Source organism: Doryrhamphus excisus, chromosome 13 (genome assembly GCF_030265055.1).
Source record: "Doryrhamphus excisus isolate RoL2022-K1 chromosome 13, RoL_Dexc_1.0, whole genome shotgun sequence".
Lineage (NCBI taxonomy): Eukaryota > Metazoa > Chordata > Actinopteri > Syngnathiformes > Syngnathidae > Doryrhamphus > Doryrhamphus excisus.
The window spans coordinates 6,295,595-6,316,671 of NC_080478.1; the positions used below are offsets into that span (position 1 = coordinate 6,295,595).

Here is a 21,077-nt window from a genome sequence, read left to right on the forward strand (position 1 = left end):
GCTAACGTGTGAATCTGTCTTACCTTAGTTATGTCTAAGATTCTATTATTATGTCTACTCCATTGGGTAATACTACTATCAAAGTGACTATAGGGTTATTATTTTATGTCTAGAGGGCTATAGAAATAAGAAAAATATTAAATTTATTAATATTGATTCCTTCTTTGCGGAAACTCATTTATCGGTGTCGTTCTGGAACCAATTAACTAGTGTATACGCACACACCCATACATGTGTATACACACATGTATACTGTATATTGTAAACAGCAGGTGTCTCAAACACGCGGTTTGAGGCCCCCCGCCTTGATATGAAAGTTTAATGTTAGTGCGGCCCGCGCAAGTTTGATATGGATGCTGTATGGTATCATGTACCCAGAAAAAATTATTACGTTTGATTCATGTTCATGTTAAAGGTTAAATAACTGTTAATAGTTATCCTCCCTATCCGTGTGGAAGTGGTAAGTTTTTGGCTATTTAAGTTTAAAGGAAATAACTTGAAGGCTACCGTTTAGGCCGCTAGCTCTCTAGTTTGCGAGTTAGCATGTGTCTCAAGACCCTGCAGTTGCGCAATATGTTGTAATTAAAAAATATATAAATGTGACTATAGTTGTGTTTTGTCATGTCTACAGGGCTCTAATAATGCTTTGTTCATTTTAATCTGAAAAATAATTTGTCTACCCACCAACTATATGTGGTTTCTTAAGTTTTTATTATTTGCCGTTTTATTATTATTATTATATTTATTTATTACTGATTGATTGATTTGATTTTCTTTATTCTTCATTATATTGATGTGTTTATTTTTCATCTTATTTTGTGCAGAAAAATAAAAATTAAGATATTTGAGAACAGTGGAATGTTTTATCAGACCTTTTATTGTAGAAAATCGGAACCAAAGCACTGAAAAAGTTTGTATATTTTTCTGTTTTTAATAAATGTGTTTTTTTTTTTGGAAAACCTGATGTAGCCCAGCCTTGCCCAGACCCTAGCTCCAGTGGCCCCCAGGTAAATTGAGTTTGAAACCCCTGGTATACAGTATAGTGTTTCCCATTGGACTGCAAGCTGTCTGTGGCATTGGGCTGGGCTAGGGGTTTAGGATAGATAATTGCTCATGACACCCCCCCAAAAAACAAGCTTTGCAACAAAAAAAGGGATCGTCTTATAGTATATGGTCAATTTGGAAATATAATGTTGTAATATAATGATCTGTAATTACTATATATAAAGGGAACTTTTGGAAGTATTTTTAAAAGATGGATTTTAATACTGGTTAGATGCACAAAATGCATAAAGATATAATGGTATTCACATGACGCATGCCAGAAGGAGAAAGCCAACAGTCAAAGTGTAGTTTTATTGCAGCCTAAAGGCCTTTGAAGCAACCCTCCCTCTGACTCAATGACAACAATGGAGCGCTGCCACACGGCCTCACTGGGGAAGAAAGAATAAAGTCAAGCCAGAGCAAATGTCCTTGGGCTCTGTCATAATTCACTAATTGTCTCCGCTGCATTGTGCCGCTCACTCCGAGCTACAGAGCCTGGCAGTGGTACAAATGTAGTTAGCAGGTCCAGCTCAGGCCCAACTGCCACCAGTGTAACTAAAGCTTGGCTCCAGGATGGGGGGGGGGGGGGGGGGGGGAACTCACTGATGACAGAAATAGACAAATATATCCCTCGTTCGGTCTTGTCTAACTTAATGATATGTGTCTTCACTAAAATTTCAGAGAAACCGGGAGAAGCACTGTTAAAAAGCTGACTGACTTCACTTCCTGTGCGTACAAGACGTACAATTTGCTAGCTCATAAAATTAGCTCTGCAGCCTGTTTACATTACTCTCCTTTTTTAAAACCTGTAATTGTGATGTCCCTTTTGGCCATAAATGCACATTAATGCACAGAGTGAGTAAACAAGGTGCAGTGGTGGAAAACTGTGATGTGCCACTGTAATGGTGCTTCGGTCTTCAGGTTGACCGCTGGTGGTTGAATGCCACTGTCTAATTGATGACTGTGCACCCTCCAGCATCCTTTACATTGCATTTTATGGCTAAATTGAGGTCACTCGGATGTGCACAAATGCGACGCCCTTTAAGGAAAGTGCAATGTTTGCTTTTTTGGAGCATTTTCAAACCCTTTATTTACACTACGCATGTGCCCGAGCTTGGTGAGTGACTCCCCGTTATGTTTTAAATCCACAATGGGCAACGTGTGGATCATGGACCGCCGTGCAATAAAATCCCCAGGGAATGCACCCAAATGCTTTAGTCTAGGGGTCTCAAACATGTGGCCCGCGGGCCAAATGTGGCCCGCAGGACACTAGTTTGAGGCCCCCGCCTTGATATGAAGGTTTAATGTTAGTGCGGCCCGCGCAAGTTTGATATGGATGCTGTATGGTATCATGTACCCAGAAAAAATTATTACGTTTGATTCATGTTCATGTTAAAGGTTAAATAACTGTTAATAGTTATCCTCCCTATCCGTGTGGAAGTGGTAAGTTTTTAGCTATTTAAGTTTAAAGGAAATAACTTGAAGGCTACCGTTTAGGTCGCTAGCGCTCTAATTTGCGAGTTAGCATGTGTCTCAAAACCCTGCAGTTGTGCAATACGTTGTAAATAAAAAAAGTATAAATGTGACTATAGTCGTGTTTTGTCATGTCTACAGGGCTCTAATAATGCTTTGTTCATTTTAATCTGAAAAAAATAATTTGTCTACCCACCAACTATATGTGGTTTCTTAAGTTTTTAATATTTGCCGTTTTATTATTATTATATTTATTTATCACTGATTGATTGATTGATTTTCTTTATTCTTGATTTGTTTATTTATTTTTCATCTTATTTTGTGTAGAAAAATAAAAAGTAAGATATTTGAGAACAGTGGAATGTTTTATCAGAGCTTTTCTTGAAGAAAATTGGAACCAAAGCGAAGTTTTTCAAATTTTTTTGTTTTTAATAAATGCGTTTTTTTTTTGGGGGGGGAAAGCCTGATGCGGCCCAGTCTCACCCAGACCCTAGCTCCAGTGGCCCCCAAGTAAATTGAGTTTGAGACCCCTGCTTTAGTCCAAAGAAATGCTGTTTCATGTTTAACGGTCAATGCAGCTGCTGTGCATAGGTTCGCCATAACGGTTCAAGGCAAAGTGTGACTGTGCTAGGTCCTTTTGGCAGATGATACACACCTGCCCCTTGACCATGCTGAACTTTGTTCTTGACGCTTGCATCTGGAAAGGACATGTTGGAAAAATTGCTTGTTTTGTTTTTTGTAACAACCCATTATTAGGGTATGGGAATGGTTCAATCGTCAGTTAATATTTCATCAAACTAAAATGAAAACAAATACGGTTTATGTTGTAGTACAAGGGGGACAAAAGTGAAACTGTATACTGTTTCAAAATATTACCAAAAATGGTATGTGTTAACTATAATGTTTCCTATACTTGTTATTGTATGGAATTTTTACTAATAACAATTACATGCATAACATATTTTTACACTTACTATGCTAGAATGCCTTTAAAACATCACTTATACGCTTTGTAATGGTTAAAGTTACAAACCTACCCATGTGACTTTGTGCCGCAACAGCTCTGCGTGGGCCAGAGCTTTTTGTACCTTCATCATCCTCCCCTGGTGGAACATATCCCTGAGGGATCCAACAAGGAACTGGGAAACTAGTCCGACGGACCAGGATTCTGGCAGGAAGTGGAGAACCTCCGCCGCCAAGGCCTGAGGGTTGTTGTTGAGGAGATCCACAGCAGCGCTGGTGAGTTCCTCAGAGCTCAGGTAGATTTGAAGCAGGTTGATAAGCAAGGCCTTCCTGGACTGAGAGTCCTGGACCTGTGCGACCTGGTGGCAGTAGGCCTCGGCTAGCCGGGGGTCTCCCGTGTGGTGGACAAGAAGCTGCAAGGCCTGGAGGTGTTCACCGGTTCTCCCCAGGATAATGGCCTTCTCCAAATGCAGTGTAGTGGTTTTGATTCTCTCTGGGGAAGGAGAACAGTGTTTTTTGATACAGTGAGAAGACATACACTGGAACCTCTAACATCAATTGCCGCCATCTATAATTTAAAAATGCATCTAAAGGACATTGAGCTAGGTGTTCCTTTTGCTTTTATGGTTTTTGACACATTTTACTATAAGTTACAAAAGGTAAGCAGTCCACCGTTCACAGTATAGTAAGGCCCTATATGCTTGTTATCAAAGTTAACCCTCTGGGATTCCTTTCATTTCCCTTTTGGATCCATAGAGGGCAACAAAGTCTACTCCTGTCAAAAATAGCGCGACAACCGCGTTAATTATTTTATCAATTACGTGAAAATATTTCGAGAAATTAACCAATGCCGGCCATGTGAAGCCCCACCTCTCAGTTATGACGACAGACGGAAGTGTAGCGTCCCCACAAGTCTACCGCTCTTTTCTAACATTAGCAGCATCATTAACACATTAACAGCAGTGCAATTCCGACATCATATACTGTATGACTCTACAACTCACACAGGTATCCACTTCTCCTCAGAACCACACTTCCTCATTGTCACGAGACGACTTTGAGATACATTCATGAACACTCCGAAAATCACAATATCTTTATGTGTCTCTAATTAAATAAAACGACAAAGAAAAACAGCACGTCGTGGTTATTTCTATCTCTCACTTTCGTAACCCTTACTGCGGAAGTACAAGCACTGCATTTAAATATACTGGGAACCCCCCCAAAATACATGTCAATTTAACTTAAAAAAAGACGTGGCGGCAGTGAATACAACCCCTTATTGGCTTGTAAGGCAGCGTTAAAGTGTGATTCAAATGTTGTGCTACTATTAAGGAGACTAGCGTTAGACGCATACATTTTCAGATGTGTTCTGTCTTTTAGTTAGCGTTATTTTTTTATTTTGGAGCTGTTAATACAGGGGTGTCAAACTCAACCAGACCGGGGGGCAAAACTCAAACGCATTTCCAAGCATGCTTTGCTGTAGTTGAAATGATCACTTTTGACTGTCTTATGCCTCATTAAGGTGTTATTTTGTACCAACAGGGTGTAATAATTAAAATGCTGCTGCTTTTAGTCATGCAGTACAGTTAAAGAGGACCTGTTGTGCTAATTTTTTGGCCTTTTGTATTGAGTTGTGTAGTTGCGGGTGGAATACTTTAAAACAGTAGTTTTCACAGGAAGCACAAAATCCAAAGAAATACAGCTGGAATAAGTACAGATTCTGGAAGAACTAGAAAGCTTTCTGTGCTGGTTATCTTGTGTAGCTGCTCTATAGGAGTCCACAAATCAATACAAAGGTTCCACTAAATTAGGATCCCTAATGAGGCGTCCACACACCGTATACAGCCGTGACATCAACAAATTCAGAATCCCACAGCAGCGTCTGCAACTTTCCTCTGGCGTCCTCCCGGAATGACTTCATTTCCTCTCCCTGCTGCAGTATGAGCGTCAGGTAGGCCATGGCCAGGGAGGTGTGATGGTGCCGCTCCTAGGGGGGACCATTACGGCAATCAAGCATTTAATAACGTAGGCGTGTGATTTTACTCACCCACCTCAACGTTTAAGTGCTCAATTAGGAACTCCAGATACAAGACCAGCGCCACAGGGTACTTCCTCAGGAGAGTGAGGATGTGCTGTGTCTCTAAACAGTCCTCCTGAGGGCGTTGGGTGAACACCTGAACACCTATCTTTGTTCCCACACATGCAGGGAAGAGATTATATGCCATATAAGGGAGTTTAATGCTGTCCTCTACAGTTCAATTTGAAACACTTGTAGGCACCTCCTGGTTTCTTTGCAAGGTCCAATCTGCAAACGTCCATACGGTGTCTTTGTCCTTCATCTGGCTGAGTCTACGCACGATGTGGCCATAGACGTCTGAGTGCGATGGGTCTTTGAGGATGCCGTCTGCTATCTGTACCCACACCTGGGAGGGTGGGATGGGGAAGAACAAAGTTAATGTACACCATGGCTATTTCATCGTCGACTTCAGGAGATCCAGACCCAGCCACACTCCACTCTGCATCAACGACACAGCCGTAGAAGTTGTGAGCACAACCAAGTACTTGGGGGTGCACATCACAGACAACCTCGGCTGGTCACTCCAAGCCTCCTCTCTGGCAAAGAAGGCCCAGCAGCGAGTGCACTTCCTGCGGCGGATGAGAAGAGCCTCCCTCTCCCCTCTTATCCTGACCACTTTCTACAGAGGGACCATCGAGAGCCTGCTGACCAGCTGCATCTCTGTCTGGTCTGGGAAGGCTGCAAGGCCTCGGACTGGACGTTACTGCAGAGAGTGGTGAGGACAGCGGAGAAGATCATTGGGACCCTGCTCCCCCCCATTAAGGACATCGCAAACAGCCGCCCAGCATGGACTGTTTTCTCGCCTGGCGTCTGGGAGAAGGCTCTGCAGCATCCGCTGTAGAACAACCAGATTTAGAGACAGCTACTTCCCCCTGGCCATCAGACTGCTCAGTGCCAAATAAGCCCCTCTACCTGCCCACACACACAACCAAAACTTTAAATTATTGTTATTTATTCTAAAGTATTTAAATAATTTGTACAAATTACTGTTTACGCTGCACATTGTTGTTCATATTTGATGTCATCTATTTATTATTTATTATTTATTATTTATTATTTATTATTTATTATTTATTATTTATTATTTATTATTTATTATTTATTATTTATTATTTATTATTTATTATTTATTATTTATTATTTATTATTTATTATTTGTAGTTATTATTTTTTATTCTAAAGTATTTAAATTGTACAAATTACTGTTTACGCTGCACATTGTTGTTCATATTTGCTGTCATCTATTTATTCTCCACATTATTATTTATTATTTATTATTTATTATTTATTATTTATTATTTATTATTTATTATTTATTATTTATTATTTATTATTTATTATTTATTATTTATTATTTATTATTTATTATTTATTATTTATTATTTATTATTTATTATTTATTATTTATTATTTATTATTTATTATTTATTATTTATTGTTTGTTGTTTGTTATTTATTATTTATTATTTTTAGTTATTATTTTTAGTTATTATTTATTATTTTAGTTACTATTTTTAGTTATTATTTATTTTTTTTCATTATTACAACAACATTTCGTTGTTAATTTCACTGCTGTGTTATTGTGCAATGACAATAAAGAAAGTCTATGTCTATGTCATTCTCAAAAAGGTAACAAGGAAACAATACCTTTATTGCATCCATGTGTAGTCCGTGACTGAAATAGAGTGAGCCTAGAGCAAAAAATCTTTTCAAAGAGGCAATAATTAGTGAAAAGGCAACACAAATTGTAATCTTCCAATGTTTTCTACCTGCTTTTTTGCTCCAGAAGTGGAACACAGTGAGCCAAGCTGCATGCATTGGGGGATACCACAAGCTGCTCCAGGCTGTCAGTGTCCCCCTGTTCAACGTACAACCTCAAGAGGGCGCAATCCACCTCTTTTCTGCTCAGCAGCCCATGAGCTGTCTCTCTTACTGCACTGAGAAAGTCTCCCAGGAAGGCTTGGTAGCGATGAAACATGTTTGTGTCATCACACCACAACGCATGAAGACACCTGATCTTGTCTTGGTCGCCGTACGTGCATTCAAAGTCGTCACAGAGGCAAGACTCCATGTTGGGATACAAGCGTATGACCTCTCGGGGGTCCATCTCGCCCTTGCTGTTAAAACATGCAACAATGTGTGATTGAACAGCAAACCTCATAAAATGATGACATTGTTCTCACATGAACAGATCAGCAGCATCAGAGAACGCCTCCTGGTGAAAAAGAACAAATCCAGCCCGGCACGTGACGGCCTTCTGCAGCTCCTGCAGCAAAAACAAGCACACCACTAAAACGTTGACATGCGGCATGTATGCGCTATTCATGAGCGACAAAAGTAAGGATTTGCCAACAAAAGATGAAAAGCAAACATGGACGTGTTAGTTTGACGATCATCTGCGGGGTGACACATCTCTTACGAGCCATCTGCTGCAACCACCCAAGTGGAAGGTGTTAGCGAGCCTACACCTGACGCACAATCTGCTCCGCTCAGCGGGCACTTCATTAGGCACACCCATGCAAAATTATGCGGATGCAAAAATAATAACGCTCATTGTTGTGATGTGGGGTTGCACGGCGGTCGAGTGGTTAGCGCGCAGACCTCACAGCAAGGAGACCAGGGTTCAATTCCACTCTCGGCCATCTCTGTGTGGAGTTTGCATGTTCTCCCCGTGCATGCATGAGTTTTCTCCGGGTACTCCGGTTTCCTCCCACATTCCAAAAACATGCTAGGTTAATTGGCCACTCCAAATTGTCCATAGGTATGAATGTGAGTGTGAATGGTTGTTTGTTTATATGTGCCCTGTGATTGGCTGGCCACCAGTCCAGTGTGAACCCCGCCTCTCGCCCGAAGACAGCTGGGATAGGCTCCGGCACGCCCGCGACCCTCGTGAGGATAAGCGGCACATTAAATAAATAAATGAATTAATTGAGGTGGAAATACTTATTTTAAGAATTTTTTTTACCTTTTCAGAACCTTATTAAAACCTTATTAGAAAAAAAAGTGAGACCATAATCCATTGAACACGGCCTTGCCAGGTTGGTCCAATGGGAGGCGACGTGTTAGAACTTGGAGTTGGTTTTAACCCTAACCCTAACCCTAACCCTAACCCCCCCAACCCAATACCACACAGTGGTGTGGAGTGATAAAGCTATATCTTGAAACTAGTTTGCAGATCTTAAAATAAGCCTAAATCCATTTTATATGCCACTGTTGAGATAATCAGACTAGACCAGGGGTGCTCATTAAGTCGATCGCGAGCTACCGGTTGATCGCGGAGGTGGTACTGGTCGATCGCTGGTCGATCGCGGCGTGACATTAAAAAAATATCATCCTAGCATCAATGCCGTCACTTGATTGATATACAGGGCAGCCATTCAGATGACAACTGAATGTTGCCCTTCGGGCGACCAATCAAATCAAACAACGTCTCTAAGTGCAGCAGAACTTACGATGTCAGCCTATCATCCATCCCCGTTACTTGATTGACATACAGGACAACCAGTCAGATGACAACTGAATTTTGACCTTTAGGTCACCGCTCATGCGCAAACAACGATGCAAAGTGCTAAGCTAGTCGGCGAATTGCGAGATTTTAAGCCCTCGCTAAAGTTTATGGTCACTAAAATGAGTGAAGGAGCTGGACCAAGTAAAAAGGCAAAAACTGGACCAAGTAAAAAGGCAAAAAACATATCACTTCCATACGGATATGGAATATTATACGGATATTATGATACGGATATTATCCATGACTGATAAACATTTGGAAGTGTGCTTGAGGCTGGCTATCAGCAGCTACTGTCCGGACTATGCATCCCTGGCTGGTTCAATTCAGTGCAAGTCATCAAAGTAAACTCAGGTAATTACAAAAAATGTTAATAGTTAATTATGTGTGTTTTGCAATATTGGCTCATTTGGTTATGTAAGGTACATCAACATACATTGTACGTACAAATAATCCTCAATACATTTGAAAATAAATAGATGTTTTGCATTTTTGTAGTGGGTAGATCATTTTGACTCGGTCATTTTAAAAGTAGCTCGCATGCTGAAAAAGTGTGAGCACCCCTGCTCTACATATACACTGCCTATGGACAATTTTGAGTTGGCTATTAACCTAACATGCATATGTTTGTGGAAGTTGGAGGAAACTGAAGTACCCGGAGAAAACATGCTAACCACTCGTTTACCGTGCGGCCCTAAAACTCGGTCATTTTAATGAGGTACCGACTTTATTTTTGTTTTTCTGATTTCTGATTTCACCGATGTGGCTCCTACATCAATTCCCTTTTTTTTGCAGGTTCATCTATGAGACTGAGCACCACAATGGTATTGCTGAACTGCTGGAAATACTTTGAAGGTTTGATTCACCATTAATCACAACATTACACCGGCAGAGTCTCTCAAGATTCAGTAGTTCTACACCACTACAATAATAAACATATTGTTACATTAGCAACTCTCGCTCAGTGATAATCAAACAATGGTTAATTTGTGTTTTGTTTTTATCTTTCTTTTTTTAATATTCCCCTGATCATTCCCGACCTGCTGTTGTCCTAACATTGTCAATCACAAGTGAGCATTAGGGCGGCACGGCGGTCTAGTGGTTAGCGCGCAGACCTCACAGCTAGGAGACCAGGGTTCAATTCCACCCTCGGCCATCTCTGTGTGGAGTTTGCATGTTCTCCCCGTGCATGCGTGGGTTTTCTCCGGGTACTCCGGTTTCCTCCTACATTCCAAAAACATGCTAGGTTAATTGGCGACTCCAAATTGTCCATAGGTATGAATGTGAGTGTGAATGGTTGTTTGTCTGTATGTGCCCTGTGATTGGCTGGCCACCAGTCCAGGGTGTACCCCGCCTCACGAATGAATGAATGAATGAATGAAGTGAGCATTAATCTTTTTGTGTCATTAGAGTTTGTGTATTCTTAATGGAGTGCTAAGCATTGCGTTTGTCTTTTAAATCACAGAAACCTCGCTGGGAAAATGATAACTGTTTGCATCTGAGCCTATCAAATGCAAAAACACTATGAAAGTTTGACCACAAGTATGATTCATGAATAAAATATGTCCATAGAGAATGTGTGCATTGTTCCACATCAACCACAATGGGAACATTGCACAGTGCAATAAAAAAAAAGAAGGAATGTCTAACTGATAGCGCTGTTATCAACTCCATTTCACCTTGTGTGAGTCACATGGATGGAAACTCTGCAGCCCATTGAGCAACGTCAAGGCCTCCTGTATCCTCTCCTGTCCTACCAGCCATTGTATCTGCTCCTGGAAGGGCACCAAGCGCAGCATGAAGACGTCCCTGTCGGTGCACACCAGTGCTCCATCTAAACGAGCGAGAGGTTCATCTTGATCATTCGCTGCTATTAACTTTGATCGTGACTGCTTTACCTGATGTGGAGTGCAGGACCTTTGCCCCGCTGAGACTCACGATGGTCTGTTTGAGCTGCTGATCCAAGGCGCTGTAGACGCACAGCGCTCCAGACTGAAGGGTCAGGATGTAAGGGAAACACACCGCCACTGCCAGGACTTGATCGAGCCACTGCAGTGGAGGCCGCTGGCATACGCCTGTCTTCATCACAAACATCCCTGAGGCACAGGATAGCTAATTTAGTCTCATAGCCAGATGGATGTACATGCACTCCCTGAAGCGCAGTCTCCAATAGTCGCAGGGGTCTGAAATTAGCATTGGATCAAAACATGGCGGCATACAGCTGCGGCTGTAGGCAACCTTACCAAGATGTGAGCAGCTGCATTTTAAGTGGTGACTGATCAGCATCCAGCAACTTTGTTTAGCTCTGCATGTGCTTTATAATGTTGTGACTATTGGTGTAAAAGTTATGCGTGTTAGACTTACTCCTCTGTTTGCTTACAGTGAACTCGTTATTAGTGCTAGCGGAGCTATTTTTGACATTATTCCCAAAATATTATACATTTCCCCAACCAAATTAAAAAAAAAAAACAACAACTTTTGTGCTTGCTTCCCAGAATATCAGGACTTTAAAAAGTAATAATACATTTTTTCTTTATATTTCGGTTCTTTGCTGCTAAAATGACATGAATTCATTTTCTATACCGCTTATCCTCACAAGGGCGAGAATGACATGTTTCCTCATATTACAACTTTATTCTCTTAAAATTGTGGCATTTTCTTCCTCTTCTGTTTTTCTTAATAGTTTGACTTTATACTCAGAAAATTACAGATCTTTTCATTTCTGCTGTTCTTAGTGTTTTTAATTATCCACATTTTTTCAACTTTTTCTCCAAATATTGATTCTTGTACGTAATAATGACTTTTTTTCCAAAATATTTTGACTTTATTTTTGTAAAATGATAACTTTTTCTTAACCAAATTTTTCTAAAATTATGACTTATATATTTATATATATTTCCAAATATTTCTTCTTGTACGTAATTATGACATTTTTCCCCCAAATATTTGGATTTTAGTTTTGTAAAATTACAACCAAATTCTTCTAAAATTATGACTTTAGTTGTTTTGTCTGTTTTTCATAATACTGTATTGTGACTTTAAATATATAACATCTTTTAAAAAAATATTTAAACTCTATTTTCAACAGTGTTTTTCGTCATAATATTATGACGTTTTTCTCTCTTTTTCCTGTTAAATTACAACATTTTTAAAAATATTTTGACTTTATTCTTTCTCATATACATACACACACACACACAATTTTGAAGCTAACCATACCAATCTAAATATTGTTTTCTTTCTCCATTTAAGCTCAATATTTTTTCCCGCTTGTGGTTACACATTTATGGTGCTTCTAACAAACTATGGTTTTAATAACATTAACATTAATCACACGTCAAATAAAAAAATCAAATAACACAACAGCCCTAATATACTATATATATATATATATATATATATACACACAAGCAAAGGCAGTCAATATGTGTGTCTGCTTTAACGTCTTACCTAAAGATCCAGGCCCATTCAGGAGAAATTCCCCGTATCCCATCGAGGCGACAATGGCTCCCTGCCGACTGTGATTGTGTGGAAAAAGCTCCTCGGTGCCCCCGGTGGCCACATTGCACAGGACGTACTTGTCACTTGTGGCTACACACAAATAATCACCATCCACCGCCATGCCCACCACTTCCTGGAAGAGGGGGACCTCCTTGACAACGTCCCACCCGTCCACACCGACTGCCAGGATACGGATGGGCCTCTTACGGCTGGAGGAGGCCGCCACCCGTACACGCGGGGGCTGAGATGTGAGTGAGGAGTCACACACCTCAAACGCAGACACGTGTTGGACCCTCCGCCATGCTTGGACGGGCTCCAATGAGAACATGTTGAGCGCCGTGATGCTGCCATCCCACAGGATCAGCAGGTGGTTGAGAAGCGGTATGGCCCCCATTTGAACCACGGGGCTACTGGAGCCCAATTTCCTCACCCTACCTTCTCTAGGTGGCCTTGCGTCGTTACATGCCGGAAGAAGCAGTTGCTGCACCGTAGCGTCTCTGGTCCCGATGTACACATTTTGCTCAAAGCATTCCAGGCACCGGATGCTGGATTTTCCTTTTTCCTTGAAGCCTACTTGCCTCTCATATACATGAGTTTGTGTAAAGGCCTTAAAAACCATCTGAAGCATGAGAAATATCAATTTATTGTGATATTTCCGTCAAGTAAGACAACCCTACCTCAGTACTGCTGCTCCCTGCTTTCCCCACGCGCTTAAAGTCATTCCACCTCCTCCATCATGTGACAGGAAGCTTGTGTCAGCGTTTTGTTTTGGGTTTTTTTAACGCGTGGGACGTTGCACAACTCTTCCAAGCTGCCGAGTATGAGTTAACTACTTGTGTTATTGGGTTGGGAATGAAACGCCGTAACAAAGGTGAACGTGAATTCAACGGTTTTGCATCAATGATTGTCTAAAATGTGACTACGTAGCAACAGTATGACTGATAAAACAACAGCTTTTAACCACAACACTACTTGAGAGGACTACTTTCCCATGCATTCAGTCGGCCTGCCACAAATACTTATTTTTAAAAAGTCTCCACTTTGGCTGGAATTTTGCCTCATGGACAAGAATGCCAATTATTCATTCATTTTCTACCGCTTTTTCCGGGGAGGGGGACGGGGGGGGGGTGCCGGAGCCTATCCCAGCTGTCTTCGGGCGAGAGGCGGGGTACACCCTGGACTGGTGGCCAGCCAATCACAGGGCACATATAGACAAACAACCATTCACACTCACATTCATACCTATGGACAATTTGGAGTCGCCAATTAACCTAGCATGTTTTTGGGGTACCCGAAGAAAAACCCACAAAGAGATTCGAACCAAGGTCTTCCCAATCTCCTGACGGTGTGGCCGACATGCTAACCACTCGGTAACACTACATACGACTTGTGTTTCCATATACTTTGACTAATAACAGACCATAGTCGAACCACAGAAAAGCCATCATTTATTCATTCATTCATTTTCTACCGCTTTTTCCTCAAAAGGGGGTTGCTGGAGCCTATCCCAGCTGTCTTCGGGTGAGAGGCAGGGTACACCCTGGACTGGTGGCCAGCCAATCACAGGGCACATATAGACAAACAACCATTCACACTCACATTCATACCTATGGACAATTTGGAGTGGCCAATTAACCTAGCATGTTTTTGGAATGTGGGAGGAAACCGGAGTACCCGGGGAAAACCCACGCATGCACGGGGAGAACATGCAAACTCCACACAGAGATGGCCGAGGGTGGAATTGAACCCTGCTCGCACTAAAAACCCATGCCCCCACAGGTGGTGGATCTGTGAGGAGCGGGGATCCCTTGCGGCTTCTTCGGACTGGGCCAGGTCAGGCCCCACAGGTGAAGGCCCGACTACCAGAAGGCATATAGCCCCAGGAGACACAGCATTCAAACCCCTCCACCATGATAAGGTGGTTCACGGAGGAACCGCTGCTCCTTCAGATCGAGAGGAGCGGATGCCCAGATGCTTCCCTGGTGAGGTGTTATGGGCATGCCCAGTTGGTAGAAGGTCCCGGGGAAGACCTAGGACCGACTGGAGGGATAATGTCTCACAGCTGGCCTGGAAACATCTGTCCTCTCAGTGGAACTGGAACTCTGGACTTCCCTACTAAGACTGCTGCCCCTGTGACCCTGGACCTGGATAATCAAAAGGTGCTTGTCCTCTTTAGGGTCACGTGTGAGCTGGAGCCTATTCCAGCTGACTTTGGGTAAGAGATGAGGTACACCCTGGACTGGCCACCAGCCAATCACAGCCCACTTCTAGCCAAACAACCATTCACACTCACATTAACAACAATGGATCATTTTGAGTTGCCTGACATGCACGTTTTTAGAATATGGGCATGCATGTGAACTCCACACAGACCCACAAGAAAACAAATTAGCATGATGGATATGCGTTTTGCTTTATTGAAACTATTATGACTATAGAGTCAGTTTTTTGGTAGCAGCTGGCAGCAACCAAGCTAAAGGATTGACTTCCTGTTTGAGAGAGCTGATTCATTCAAATAAGCATTGGACTTACACCGTAGTTTACGCATTAGCCATGCAAAGTCAATATATTTATCTCTAGGTGTTTTTGGCATCTGTGTTTTTCTTTTAAGTGCTCTTGTATCAAAGTCGGTGAAAGGTCACTTCTCCCTGCCGCAGTCGGTGCACAGGATGTTGTCACGCTGGGTCAGGAAGCCTCGTCCCACCAGCGAGACGGAGCACTGCACGCAGGTGAAACACTCGCTGTGCCATTGGCGCTCCTCAAAGGAGATGTACTTGGCTCCGGCCAGACCTGAGTAAATAAAAAAAAAAAAAAAGCCTATTATATGCACTTACTGCGTATTTCCATAATGGTGGTGCAAAGTGGAGGCGGGATCACTCACTGGTGATGGGCTTGGTGCAGCCCACGCACTTCTTGGCATAGAGATCACTGAAGCACTCCAGGCAGTATGGGTAGTCTTCCCTGGAGGTGAAGCGCTGCCCCGACAGTTGCTTTCTGCAGCCGATACACAGGAAGCACTCACGGTGCCACGGCTTCTCCTGGTAGGTCACTCCGCCGGTGGTGATGGCCTAGTAGACACAAAGCAGTCTTCGTTTTGGGGTGTGTGGTATGTGACTGCTTGCCAACAAGGGCAAATAAGGTAGCGTCAAATCTGTGGCGGTCTGAATGTATTTGTGGCTGGTTAGCACATAGAGAATGTATGGGAAACACTGACAAAAAACAGGTTACTTTTCAGCATTGGAATTCAAGCCAAGCAATCAATTCCAGGAGGTTTGTTGACAGTTTTACCCAGAAAAAATAACAGAAATAGAAATAATCCACTCTGGTGTCAAACTGACCTTTGTGAAATGGACAAGCAATTTTTGGAATCACATTTTAACATTCTTAACAGTAACAAGTTTAGAAAATAACCATTGTTGATGGGAGTTAAGACATACTGTCTCACAAGTGTAAAAAGAAAACAAACAAAAATGTACACACAGGTCAATTTTTGGATGCTAACTACAGTACTCAGACATTGTGTTCTGAGTTTAAGGTTCCGCCGTATAAAGCTATAAACTAGCACCTTTTCTCAAATAAGGGCAAGCCAGAGGATATTTGTGGCTCGCAGGTAGTTTATTTATTTATTTATTTGGGCAGTGGCACACTCTAAAAATGCAATTTAAAAAGAAAATGAAAACAAAACACTGAGGAAAAAAGAAAAGAAAAGGCAGTAATATTATGTGGATAAAAAGGATTAAAATTTGAAATTAAATAATAAGTTTATTATTAAAATTACAGTTGAAATATTAAAGAAAAAAGACGTTGATTTTCCAAAGCTGTGAGAAAACCAAATCAAAGCTAAAAGATTTTTTGGAAAATTGGATTGCGAAAAAGTCATGATTTTACGACAACTGTGGCAATAAAGTCAAAACAATATGAGAAAAGGAAGATAAAAATATAGAAATATTTGTAAAATAAAAAAAATAATAGAAATGGAAAACCGTGTAACTAAGAACAAAAACTTCATACTCATGACAAAGCTGCGGTGCAGACTGCTTTTTCTTCTCAGCATATTTATATTTTATACTTTAAACAAAGTGAGTGTGAATGGTTGTTTGTCTATATGAGCCCTGTGATTGGCTGGCGACCAGTCCAGGGTGTACCCCGCCTCTCGCCTGAAGACAGCCGGGATAGGCTCCAGCACCCCCTTGTGAGGATAAGCGGTAGAAAATGAACGAATGAGTGAATTTAAAACTAATCCAAGACGTTTCCTGGTAGACTATGGTCTAATATTACTGAAAACATGTTGGTGATATTTTGGACACTATGCGGCAGTAATGACACTAAGCAAGCATTGAGTCATTACCTTACATGACATGACCTTAACACTTAACACAAGTCATGAAGTCAGCCATGCCATGTCCGACCTAATTGAGTGGAAAAAAAAAATCCCATTCAACGTACAAGTGGTAAGTTTTTGGTTTCTTATTTTCAGAAGAATAACATTTGAGGCTCGCTGGTTAGCTCGCAAGCTAGCAACCTCCTCAAGTCGCTGCAGTGTAAGAGTAGAGGAATGTGAGGAGTGTAACGGTGATTATAGGGCTGTTATTTCAGGTCTACAGGGTTCTTTATTGCTCTCTGGTTCTACCATATCTTACTTATTGTGTGGAAATATGGGGTAATAACTATAAAAGCAATCTTCACTCGCTAAATGTACTGCAAAAAAGGTCAGTAAGGATACTTCATAATGCCGCCTACAGAGAACATACTAACTCCTTATTTCTAAAATCACAAATACTTCAACTTGCTGATATAGTTCATCTTCAAACTGCTAAAATTACCTAAAAATGTCATCCAATACTTCTCTACAAGAGAGGAGAAATATGATCTCAGGGAAGAAGTACATTTGAAACGCTTCTATGCTAGGACTACGTTATGCTAGCCATAGCATTTCAGTATGTGGAATCAAACTATGGAATGGATTGAGTAAGGACCTCAAACAATGCACAACGATGAGCCAATTCAAGAAACAATACAAGCAGTTGATGTTTGCTAAATACAAGGATGAAGAGTCTTGAACCAGTCATGATGTGCTATATATATCACTATATTGACACTTATTATGGTACCCATTATGGCATTGGATGCTCATATTACCTCCTAAAAAAAAACCCTTAAACTGTATTATGGAAAGCAGGAAGTGAACAAATGTAACAGTTACTGATTGTAAAAGTACCAGATGGAGGGGTAGGATTTAATAAGCTTTGCTTCTTCCAACTCCTTTTGGACATGTGGAACTGTGAACTGATTATGGGATGCACTCAATTGTAATCTGATGCATGTTCAAATGAAATAAAACCATTACCATTACCATTACCATTACCATTACCATTACCATTACCATTACCATTACCATTAATAATCATTAGGGTGTTCAGCCCTTATATGGTGATTTTTTTTCTTTCGAAATTTGAAGCGGCTAAGTGCTGAATCGGTTCCATTTCGTAAAACCATTAACTGAGCAAAATAACAGCTTTTTTCACACACGCATTCCCGTGCCTCACTATACCCAGGTATGTGATAACAACATTGTACCAGTACCAGGTGCCCACTGAAGGACGAAGTTGCATGCACTGCCAGCCAAGCCCAGTCCAGTTTGCTGCCCCTAGGCGAAAGCTCCTATAGTCCGCTGCCACAGGGGCGAGAAGCCGATGCCTTTATTTTCACATTACACATAGGTAGACACCATTACACGCAGCCAATGCCATTACCCGGCGTGTCGACCATCAACTTCAAGAATAGGTTCTGAGACCGTTGTGTGACGAACAGACTTAACTTCAAGTCAGCTGTTTTTGGACCAGCCTTCAAGTTGAGGTTCACCCGACGGAGGTCCTTCTTTGTTGGCGGCACAGATGCCATGTTCTCCAGCATCTCCTTCTTCTCGTCTGGCGACACCTTCTTGGAGAACAGGGCAAGACCAACGAGATCCTCGCTCAGGTACCATAAGTGGCCCTTTACTTTCTGCATCGCCTTCCCCGCCACGTCAGCGTCGACCAGTTGACCATAGGCTTCGATTTCCTTCACCAGAAGCAGGTCGTTGATCGGAGCATCCGCGGCGTAGGGAGCCTCGAACCAGTGGCGCACATAGACAGAGACCAGGAAGGTACACAACCGCTGGATGGCCTGTTCCTGGTGCTTGCTGATGGCGAAGTTCGCTGCTTCCTTCAGCTGCCGTCGGAAGAGGCATATCTTCAGACAGTAAAGCCCCTTTGCCATCCAGCGGCCTCGGTGGTAGGCTCCAGGTCGGCGGAATGCCATCTTGGGCTTCTTCCCCAAGTAGGCCAGTGTCAGGTTCAGCAGCTCCAGGTAGTCGTCCCTGGTTTCGGCCTTCTCCATGTGATTGAGGACGAACTGCTCGATCTCGTTGGCTCTGTCCGATATCCATTGATGGGACCTCTGGTCAGAGTCATCGTAGGAGGACTGGTCTAGCCTGCCCCAGAAGTCTTTGAATCTCCCAAAGATGGGAATGTCTGGTCCAGACGAGGAGAAGAAGTGGTCAAACACCGCTGACGTTACCAACTCTGCCATGTGATGACGGCATGCCAGGAAGAGGAGTCGGGATCCAAGAGCTCGCTCCACTACAGCACAAGCGCCACCGTGAACGCCTGTGTTGGCAGCTGTCGTATCGAAGCAGAGTCCCGCCAGCCAAGGTTTGACTTGAGGCCATTCTTCCAAAACCTTCAGGATTGCTCCTCCCATGGCCACGCCAGTCCCTGCCGGGATGGAGGGGACGGACAAAATCTTCTCCAGACCCATTCCTGTCACCACAATCGCCAAGCGATCGCTTCGCCCACCCTCAGGATCCGGGATGTGGTGAGGCACGGGATAGGGATGTCGCGGGAGAAATTGCAAACTGCGGTGCAATACTCTCGGGTAGTAGAGCTGAATCAAAACTCAGCACAACTAATATCACAAACTTTTATTTTTCTGAACACCCTAATAATCATGTTTAAAAAAACTTCACACTCACATTCATACCTATGGACAATTTGGAGTGGCCAATTAACCTAGCATGTTTTTGGAATGTGGGAGGAAACCGGAGTACCCGGAGAAAACCCACGCATGCACGGGGAGAACATGCAAACTCCACACAGAGATGGCCGAGGGTGGAATCGAACCCTGGTCCTCCTAGCTGTGACCGCCTCATTATGTCACAAATAAAAAAAACACACATTTTTCTTCACAATGTCAACTTCATACTTCTAGAATTGTAACCAAAAAGTATTGAGAATTAAAGAAGTAAAACCACTGAAGCACTGAGCTGTGATCTTACCTTCTTACAGGCGCAGCACTGGTAGGCAAACTGTTTCTCGAAGCAGGCCACACAGAAGAAGCCGTCATCTTTGGGGATGAAGGACTTAGTTCCGATGGGCTGCTGGCAGCGGTTGCACAGGAAGCACGTCTCATGCCAGCTGTTGCCCTTGTATTCCATTTTGCGGGAACCTGGCACGAGTACACAAGAGCAGCTCACTCAGCCGGCGTTCGCTACCGTACCTTCATAGCAGCTTGAAATAGCCGCTAGGATGAGCTACTGGAAGTGTTTATCTTGGACGGAGAAGAGTGGAAGGGATTAAGAGCATAGCGGTGGAGTATTATATTGCGGTTATATACGAGTGGTAGACATATTCTCTGTGCACATGACAGCCTAATCTCAACTTTAATCCTCTGGGGAAACGACTGAAGGGTGCGGAGGACTCTGTTGATTGGTGGTGACATAGTGCGGGACGTCGGTAACGGGAGCCCCCGTGATACCTGGCATGATGGTTTTCTTGCAGGTCGAGCACTTGGACGAGTAGTCATTGGCGTAGCACTCGGTGCAAAGCATCAGGTCATCCTTGGCGGCAAAGGCCTTTTCCACCAGGGAGCGGCTGCACTTGGCGCACTTGAAGCACTCCTCGTGCCAATGGCGGTCCTTATAGGACAGGTCCTGAACACATGTCGCATTTCATATATCCCCACCTCACGTCATCACAGGAGTACCTTCCTATGGGTATGCTGTATGAACTCCATACATAGATATTACAATTAGGCTGTAAAGAGTAATAACATTGGGCTCACTGTTTGGCATGCTATCTATTCATTCAGGTTGACTGTTTTGTTTTTTCAGTATTAGTAATAAATAGTATTTCACTCACTGTTCCTATTTGATGATCTATTTCAGAGCTCACTATTTGGAAAGCAGAAGGTCACTTGCAGCTACCAAGAGCCTCCATGGGCTCACTATTTGGTAAGTAGTAGATCATTAATTCAGCATAGTCTCATTATTTGCAAAGTTTTTGTTTTGTTTTTTTTCTCTTTGGCAAATAGTAGGCTCAAATAAGTCTCATTCGAGCTATTTTTTTTTGAAGTCTCTGGGGTGACTATTTTTTTCCCCTATTTGGGAAGTACTCAGTACTTCCGCTGTTCCCATTTACTGACTTAGTCAAACTATTTAGCAAGTTTGAGCTCACTCTACCGGTTCCTAGCTAT

General features: G+C 42.4%; 2 protein-coding genes across 5 annotated transcripts in view; both read right to left on the minus strand.

Annotated features, from left to right (window-relative positions):
* Nucleotides 1-963: 963 nt before the first annotated feature.
* On the minus strand, nucleotides 964-13,509 carry si:ch211-266g18.9 (transforming growth factor-beta receptor-associated protein 1). Of its 2 annotated transcripts, XM_058091296.1 has the most exons (12): nucleotides 12,516-13,509; nucleotides 10,964-11,161; nucleotides 10,745-10,899; nucleotides 7,744-7,826; nucleotides 7,330-7,677; nucleotides 7,208-7,265; nucleotides 5,763-5,906; nucleotides 5,535-5,669; nucleotides 5,320-5,470; nucleotides 3,555-3,973; nucleotides 3,173-3,214; nucleotides 964-1,433 (listed from the first exon to the last, which is right to left on the minus strand). In XM_058091296.1, exons 1-12 carry the CDS (start codon nucleotides 13,192-13,194, stop codon nucleotides 1,431-1,433), a joined length of 2,415 nt encoding a protein of 804 aa, XP_057947279.1. In that variant the 5' UTR covers nucleotides 13,195-13,509; the 3' UTR covers nucleotides 964-1,430. The 2 variants fall into 2 exon arrangements, with proteins under 2 accessions (XP_057947279.1, XP_057947278.1); XM_058091295.1 differs by lacking the exon at nucleotides 964-1,433 and having other exon boundaries at nucleotides 2,750-3,214.
* Nucleotides 13,510-14,527: 1,018 nt separating this feature from the next.
* Nucleotides 14,528-21,077, minus strand: part of fhl5 (four and a half LIM domains 5) — a 28,226-nt gene continuing 21,676 nt past the window's right edge. The window contains exons 2-5 of one of the 3 annotated variants that reach the window (XM_058090080.1): nucleotides 20,361-20,535; nucleotides 19,882-20,051; nucleotides 15,448-15,634; nucleotides 14,531-15,356 (exon numbers count right to left, since the gene is read on the minus strand). In XM_058090080.1, the coding sequence (XP_057946063.1) occupies nucleotides 15,205-15,356; nucleotides 15,448-15,634; nucleotides 19,882-20,051; nucleotides 20,361-20,433 (582 nt within the window). In that variant the 5' untranslated portion in view covers nucleotides 20,434-20,535 and the 3' untranslated portion in view covers nucleotides 14,531-15,204. Of the gene's footprint in view, nucleotides 15,357-15,447; nucleotides 15,635-19,881; nucleotides 20,052-20,360; nucleotides 20,536-21,077 lie in introns of all 3 variants that reach the window. The other 2 variants (XM_058090079.1, XM_058090081.1) reach the window with 2 other exon arrangements.

Excerpts from the sequence above, each read along its gene's own strand:
- si:ch211-266g18.9 (XM_058091295.1), bottom strand. The coding sequence starts at position 13,194 with ATGCTTCAGATGGTTTTTAAGGCCTTTACACAAACTCATGTATATGAG. Across the intron at positions 5,670-5,762 it reads CCTTGCAAAGAAACCAGGAG|ATAGGTGTTCAGGTGTTCAC; the intron begins GTGCCTACAAGT and ends GTGGGAACAAAG. Across the intron at positions 3,215-3,554 it reads TGCGGCACAAAGTCACATGG|ATGCAAGCGTCAAGAACAAA; the intron begins GTAGGTTTGTAA and ends TGTCCTTTCCAG.